This window comes from Macrobrachium rosenbergii, chromosome 15 (genome assembly GCF_040412425.1).
Source record: "Macrobrachium rosenbergii isolate ZJJX-2024 chromosome 15, ASM4041242v1, whole genome shotgun sequence".
Classification (NCBI taxonomy): Eukaryota; Metazoa; Arthropoda; class Malacostraca; order Decapoda; family Palaemonidae; genus Macrobrachium; species Macrobrachium rosenbergii.
The window spans coordinates 7,968,977-7,977,547 of record NC_089755.1 but is presented as its reverse complement, the minus strand read 5'-3'; the positions used below and the strand labels follow the sequence as shown (position 1 = coordinate 7,977,547).

The 8,571-nt window shown below is 35.6% G+C and overlaps 1 protein-coding gene across 1 annotated transcript; it reads right to left on the bottom strand.

The window, feature by feature from the left end:
* Positions 1 to 1,867: 1,867 nt before the first annotated feature.
* LOC136846240 (zinc finger BED domain-containing protein 5-like) lies at positions 1,868 to 2,332 on the bottom strand. Its single transcript, XM_067117044.1, has one exon. The coding sequence runs from the start codon at positions 2,330 to 2,332 to the stop codon at positions 1,868 to 1,870; it is 465 nt and encodes a 154-aa protein (XP_066973145.1).
* Positions 2,333 to 8,571: the final 6,239 nt, after the last annotated feature.

Here is an 8,571-nt window from a genome sequence, read left to right as displayed (position 1 = left end):
ACTTGGGTGCTGATATTACAAATTTGCTGAAACCTAAAATCAGCTAATGATCTATAATTCTCATATGAGACAGTATACCCACACAAACATCCAGTAGACTCAAAGCTATTTCATACCCTTTTGGTTTCAAAATCAATATTTTGGAAAATTTTGGAAATTATGTCTGAGATAATATTTTTTTTTTCTTTTTTTTTTGGCTTTAGAAGAACTGTATGAATTTCTTGTGAAATAATTACTTATTTAGTAACTGTTAAAATAAAAGTACAATATTCATGGAAGTTTAATGACAATGATCAATATTTAGGCCCAACTATGGGGCTCCACTAGCAGTGATTAGTTAATTATATCCCTATTCCACAGTGAAAACAGTATTTACACAGGCCTAAGTTTATCATGAATAACTAACATCAATTAGTGAGATACATGGGCCTGCTTTTTTGAGCACAGTAACTCCATCCTGGGTTTGATACCAGAGATGGCAACTCGGAGATCATCCTCCACCCTGAGTCTTGATCGGTATTTGTTTTTTATATAAGTCAGCGCCGAAAAGTCTTTTCACATAAATAGGTTGATCCAAAAGGAAGTAATACATCCATTGCTGCCATGGATAATCGTGGATATTCCTTGCAATTGAAATCCAGAACTCATCCAGTGTGGCTGAGCCAAACGTTGCCTGTAAAGTCCGATCACTGGAGAGCTCCAGCAGCTCATCCTCCATGTCGGATGATAAGTGATCCCCTGTAGCAGTGAATGGTTGCCGTATCCAGTCATATTGTTGTGGGGTTGTCTCTTTTGGGAAGTATTTCTTGAAGTGGTCCACAAGACCTTGTAGGTGAGTCGATCATTACCTTCACGTTATCGACGCTTAATTCATTCTCCGCCATAAATTCTTCCACTCAGGGAAACATTTCAACACTGCCCCCATCAACTCGCACAGCCCATCGTTCCAGCTTCCTTGTAAATGCATCAATTTTGTCAGAAAGAATCAAGATGTTCGTGTTTGGGCCTTGTAGTGATAAATTCAGCAGATTAAGTCTTTCGAATATACAAGACAAATATGCTAGACTTGCTAACCAGTCAGGGTCAGTCAGATAGCCTAGTCAGCAAGTTGGGACTCAGATTTGATCAGGAACAGGCGCACCTCATCTCGTAGTTCGTACAAGCGGCTGAGAACTTTGCCTCGGGACAGCCACCTGACTTCTGTGTGGAACAACAGTGCTTCATGCTCCGAGCCCATCTCATTGCCTGGCATTTATGGGACGTGTTTTGATGTAATTTACTATTTTAATCGCAGTTTGAAGAACACTGCTTACCTCTGGATTGAGTGCTTTGCTAGCAAGAGCTTCCCTGTGAATAATACAATGTGTAAAATTTATGTGAGGTGCCACTTGTAAAACTTTTGCTTTAAGTCCTTTCCTCTTACCCAACATTGCCCCAGCACCGTCTGTGCACACACCAACACACTGGTCCCAAGACAAGCCCTTTTGTATTTTGGTGTCTAGCTTTGTGAAAATGTCACTACCTGTACAGGTCCCTCTAGTACAGTGCAAAAAGCATGTCTTCTTGAAGTTTTCCATCAAAACTGTATCTAATGAATGCAAGTAATTGTGCAGAATTTGATATGTCTGTCGACTCATCTAGCTGCAAAGCATACTTCTTTCCTTAACCTCTCAATCAGCTGACACTTAATGTCATTTGAAATGTCATTAATTCGTCGAGTAATGGTGTCGTTAGACAGCGGGACTGTTTTCAGCTCACGGGCCATCTTATTACCATGCATAATCCGACTCATAGTCACTGCACCAGGTTTCATGAGGGTTTCCCCAATGGTATGTGGCTGCTTGACTGTGCAATTAGGTATGCTACCTCAAATGATGCCATCTGAGCTTTGGCAGAGGTGGTGGTTTTCTGAGCTAGCACTTGTTTTTGACCCTGCAACTCTCCCCTCCTTTCGACGGAAAAATTCTATTGGTTTATCAGCATGAGAAGGATGCTTGCTTTGCAAATGCCTTTTCATTTTCACAGGCTTTAAGCTTTCATTTGCAAAGTACTTTGAGCACATAACACATTGGGGGTACTGCATCTTATCAATGGTAAAACTAGTGAATCCGAATTTTATAAATTCTGCTTGATATTTCCGAAGTTTGGGTTTGGATGATTGGTCATACTGGGAGGTCTTACCCTTACGTTTGTCTTGCCTTTTATCTATATTTGAAGTAGGACTGGTAGATGGTAGTTCGGAAGGAATCTCATCAGTTGTTTCTGAGACACTGTTGTCAGTATCTGATGTTCCTTCCTTGTTTGCAGTCCTACGAATTATCCATCGCTCCATGTTGCTTAATATGTATATAGCTTGCTATCAAAAATTGTCCCTAAACACACGAGGCAGCTGTGACTGAGGAAAGACTCACCGTTGACTAACTCGACTCATGTGCCGTCTTGGACTGCTGATAGTAAATGCCATATTGATAATCAGATAGATAAAATATCAATTAATTGTTATTTAAATACCAGATAAATTTGAAAGTATGTATACTGACATTTAGTTTTAAGCATCACGTAATCTGAGACCCTGAGTATCAAGCAAAAGTCAAAATTTTACTGTAAATTGGTGATGCATTGTTATTAAGCATCTGGCAACTGGTCACGCTCATTCACTGTGCGCCAACGGAGCTCAGGACTGGAAAACGGACAGGTACTGAACGTACGAGTGTAAATTGACAGTGAGATGGGGAGGTGACATCTCGGTTTTGTACGATGTTTCTAGCCCTTTCCTGCCCAATTGACGTCATATTACGCAACAACCCTACCCCCTTCTTGTCTGACTGACGTAATTGAGCGTAAAATTTACCGACATTTTTCGTACGTGTGGTAGGGGTAAATTTTTTTATTTTCGGACAGTTGGTGGTTTCCATAGGCTAAAGCATACCTTGACCGTAACTCAGGCATCGATACGCCAGGCAAGCAGTGCCTATACTGCGCATGCGCAATTCCCTGGCATAGTAAATTTCCCACAATGAAATCAGCTGATCCTACCCACGTTTCTCTCTCGTATCTTACATTTTTTTTTTTATAAAATGTAGGATTACATTATTTGAAACACTCTGTTTGGTATCCTCTATTTTCTATAAATTTTTTTAGTTCCTCTACTGTGCATGCGCAAACCACGGCGTAGTAAAATTCTCACAATGACATCAGCTGATCGCACCCACGCAGGCCTGGCAGGCCACACCATGGTCTAAGAAAGAGAAGGTCTGTTCACAACTGACCCAAAATTCGACCAACTTCGCGCATGACGTCACGGTGCGAGTGGATGGGCTATTTACCTGTCAGCCAGTCCAAGGAGGTATAGCAGAAGGAAGGAGCTGTAAATGCGATCGTGGTTTTATACTGTGTATATTTTGGTCATCGTCATTGTAGGACTATGCCCAATATTTGTGCACTATGGATGTAACTCCAGTTCACATCGAAATACTGATCTTACTTTTCATAAATTTCTAAGAATTTAAAACCCGAAAGAAATGGATTCATCTCTGCGTGAGAAGAGACAAATTTAATGTGGATTCTTCGAGATTTGTATTTTGCATTTTAAATCAACTGATTATGCAATGATCTTACAAATGAATTACTTGGAATCTCAATACCAAGACATCTTGCACAATTACAGATTGAAGCAATACCAACAATGCATCTGCCAGCATCAGAGGACAAGTTTAGATTTTGGCATTTTTTGAAATGAAGTCGATGATTCTTAATGAATCAGTTTATATTGTTAATATATTACAATGCGACAAATATTTGCTACTTAATAGTTACTATGTTTTCTATTACCATTTATAACTGAATACTGCAAATTATTAGATGCCACGATTCCCTTATTTGGATTTTCGATGGTGTGCGGAGGAGAGAGTTCATGTAGTGGTATTCTATCGAAGTAAAGTTAACTGTTCATAATAAATCAGTTTATATAGTTGAAAATATTTACAGTGTAACATATATTTATCACTTAACATTTACTGTGTTTACTATTACCATTGATAATCATATGTTGCGAGTGGTTTCATGTCACGTTTTTCACTTTAGATTTTGGGTGGTGTACAGGAAATAGGAGATGTAATGTAAATAAATTTTTCATATTTATTTGCTATACAATTAAACGTCTGAACATTACAGCTGATTTCCTATTAAGCTAACATTAAACGTCTGAACATTCCAGTTGATTTCCTTTAAAGCTAACAATCATCATCAGTGTGGTTAAGGAATTTTTTCCTTTTTCAAACTCAGAAGATAATTACTGGACTAGAACTTTGGGTCGAGAAATTAAAATACCAATAGTCCATTTGGTGAATAAATTGCTGACCTAGTTAATCTTTTGCAGTACCTGCGTAAAGTTTCTTATTCCTTTGCCCAGTAAATAGCATAATTTAAGTTGACTATATGCCACCAATTATGGACTTTGGGCCAGGAATTGAAAATTTCCTTCGGCGAATAAATTTTTCACCTAGATAATCTTTTCATAGTACCTGAGCAGTATTTCGTTTGTTTCTCTGCCAGTAAACATACTGCAGTTGACCGGATGCCACCATTTATGAACTTTAGGTCAGGGAATTAAAATACCAAAGTTTCCTTTGGAGAATAAATGGTTGACCTACTTAATCTTTTATAATGCCTCGGCAATATTTCCATTGTTCATTGCCCAGTAAATAATATAATTGCAGTTGACCAGATACCACCAATTATAAGATTAGGCCTAACAATACAGGTAATGATAAACTTTTTTTCAGTTGCACGTAAGTCACCAGTTATAACTCTTTTTGTTTCTTTTGTACTAAATAACAGTTGTAAATATTACAGGAAGTTACGTCACTACCAGCCGGGAGTTGTTTCTTGGTTATATTCTTGATGTTATTGTAAAGTTGAATATTCTATGAATGAAATAAATCTTTTATTGCCCTTCCATTACCTTAAAACAAACTATTGCATTTTGTTTAATCACATTTTACAAAAGTTTGGGTAAATCCCGTTATTAAAATTCAAATCTTTTTGGTGTATAAACACTCCTTTTTGTGAGTCTTTCTCTACCCACCTCGCCGCGTGACGTAGGTGTAGCTCCGCCTACCTGCGCATGAACAGACCTTCTCTTTCTTAGACCATGGGCCACACTTCTGTCAGAGACCATGCGTACATGAGGCTGGGTAAACACGTGTGGCTGTTTACATAAAGCGACGTCAATCGAGAACAGTTTCAACATGCTTTCGCAAAGTTTTTGCGGTAAAACTAGCGGAAATTTGTTAGTGCATCACATAGAGACGTCTGGATTTTAGGCAGGGCTCTGAATCTCATTTTTCATTATCATATATCGATATTTAGAGAATTTTGTTGGCTTTCTCATAAAAAAATAATTCATTCACCCAACTGTTATAGCTTTTGAGCTACGAACGATAATGTTGACAACGGTAACATTTTTTCGTTTCGAACAGCTTATAACGTCAAAATGAAACTGTTGCTCTTACCAAAGCCATTTTTTCTTGACTCTCACTTTATTCCTCAACCTTTCCTCTACATTTTTGTATTTTTACAAAGTGATTTCTATGAAAAATCCGAGGTAGAGCTCTTCAAAAAAATGTCTAGCGATAATTCTCACCGTATGCCTGGCGGCGCGCTCTGTTTCTTACCCACTTTTCTATCAATTTTCACCAACTGGGCTGATTCGTTTTCATTATTTTATATGTCGATATTTAGAGAATTTTCTTGGCTTTCTCATAAAAAATAATTCATTCGCCTAACTGTTATAGTTTTTGAGCTACGAACAATAATGTTGACAACGGTAACTTTTTCGTTTCGATCAATTTATAACGTCAAATGAAACTGTTGCCGTTACCAAAGCCATTTTTTCTTGACTTCCCTTTATTCTTCAACTTTTCCTCTACTTTTCGTATATTTACAAGTAATTTCTATGAAAAATAACCGAGATAGGGCTCTTCAAAAAAAAAAATTTCTAGCGATAATTCTCACCATACGCCGGGCAGAGCGCTCTGTTTCTCACCCTCTTTTCTATCAATTTTTCACCAACTGGACTTATTCGTTTTCCATTTTTATATGTCAATATTTAGGGAATTTTATTGGCTTTCTCATAAAAATTATTCATTCGCCTAACTGTTATAGCTTTTGAGCTACGAACGATAATGTTGACAACAGTAACATTTTTTCGTTTCAATCAAATTATAACGTCAAATGAAACTGTTGCCTGTACCAAAGCCATTTTTTCTTGACTCTCACTTTATTCTACATCTTTTCCTCTACATTTTCGTATATTTACAAAGTAATTTCTATGAAAAATAACCGAGATAGGGCTCTTCAAAAAAACTTTTCTAGCGATAATTCTCACCATACGCCGGGCAAATCGCTCTGTTTCTTACCCTCTTTTCTATAAATTGTTTCACCAACTGGACTTATTCGTTTTCATTGTTTTATATATCAATATTTAGAGAATTTTATTGGCTTTTTCTCATAAAAAATAATGCATTCGCCTAACTGTTATAGCTTTTGAGCTACGAACGATAATGTTGACTACGGTAACATTTTTTCGTTTCAATCAATTTATAACGTCAAAATGAAACTGTTGCCGTTACCAAAGCCATTTTTCTTGGCTCTCACTTTATTCTCATCTTTTCCTCTACATTTCGTATATTTACAAAGTAATCTCTATGAAAAATAACCGAGATAGGGCTCTTCAAAAAAACTTTTTCTAGCGATAATTCTCACCATACGCCGGGCAATCGCTCTGTTTCTTACCCTCTTTTCTATAAATTTTTCACCAACTGACTTATCCGTTTTTCATTGTTTATATATCAATATTTAGAGAATTTTGTTGGCTTTCTCATAAAAAAATAATGCATTCGCCTAACTGTTATAGCTTTTGAGCTACGAACGATAATGTTGACAACGGTAACATTTTTTTCGTTTCAATCAATTTATAACGTCAAAATGAAACTGTTGCCGTTACCAAAGCCATTTTCTTGACTCTCACATTATTCGTCAACTTTTCCTCTACATTTTCGTATATTTACAAAGTAATTTCTATGAAAAATAACCGAGATAGGGCTCTTCAAAAAATCTTTTTCTAGCGATAATTCTCACCATACGCCGGGCAGAGCGCTCTGTTTCTTGCCCTTTTTCTATCAATTTTTCACCAACTGGACTTATTCGTTTTCCATTCTTTTATATGTCGATATTTAGAGAATTTTATTGGCTTTCTCAAAAAAAAATAACTCATTCGCCTGACATTGATATTTTTTGGGTTACGAACGAAAATATGAAAATAAGTAAAAGATTTTTTTTTTTCGTGAAATAACTCACATTTTTTTGTATTTAGAGGGCTGGGACTGTTATTCTGACTATTCCACCATAAAATATAAACATTTAGAAAAAAGGACAGCAAAATGAACGTTGTTGGCATAAAATTTCTATTTTTGCTGAATTTTCGAAATAATTATTTTTTCGCACTGTCGAGCGCTCCCAGACACATCGGGGCTCATGTGCCCTCAGTGATGTGATAACTATGCAGATATGAAAGGGCTAGGAAATGTAGGTAAAATATTGGAACTATTGCAAGTATATTGTATAATACAATGTAATGCGTGGAAAAAATTATGAATAATAGTTTAACACTATCAGTGGCTAGATATATAAATATATATTTATTGTTTTTTTATTTGCTTATCAACTAATCAGTTACTGATTTCATCAGTTGATTTATTTACTCATTAACTAATCTATTTATCAATCAATCAGTTTATTTACTTATCCATTAATTTTTTACATTTTATATATTCATTTAATTACTTATTTTTTCATTCATTTTTGTTTGCATTTATCTATAAATGTGTTAATTCATTTATTTATCTATTTAACTATTCAGCTATTTACTTATTTTCCCTTTTGTATATCTTAAATTTATTCGTTTATTATTTCATAATTACTATTGTATTTCTTTATATGTTTAGTTTGTTTTATTTAAATATTATGTATTCATTTACCCATACATGAAAAGTCCATCAGCTTTAATAATTTTGCTTCGTTTTATAGTTAACAGACTCGTTTGCTTAAAGGAAAAATAAAATGACAAAATATGAGTAAGTTAGCAAAACTAGTATGCTATTAGCGAGGAATATCCTACTCGTATGAGAATCACGCGGACTGACGGATATACACCCTTGCTCAGAACTGTCAAAAATAGCAAAAAAAAGACGTTTATGTTTGATAAATCATACCTTCCAAAACTAATAATGCTAGCTTAAAATCAATGACACTACTGCATAGAAACTTAGTCCCAGCGCAGCAGTGGGGGAATCACTAGTGTTTAGTATTTGGTTAGTTTTGCAAGGCCCATGGTGTTACTATTGTCCCACCCGGCTCTCTTTTCAGTGTTATTCTTAAAGATGCGTAACAATTCGTAACTAGTTGAAGGTAAATGACAAAATATGGGGTGTATATAAATATATATATATATATATATATATATATATATATATATATATATATATATATATATATATATATATATATATA

Bases quoted from the DNA above. Each gene is read 5' to 3' on its own strand.
- LOC136846240 (XM_067117044.1), bottom strand. From the start codon at position 2,332: ATGGAGCGATGGATAATTCGTAGGACTGCAAACAAGGAAGGAACATCA.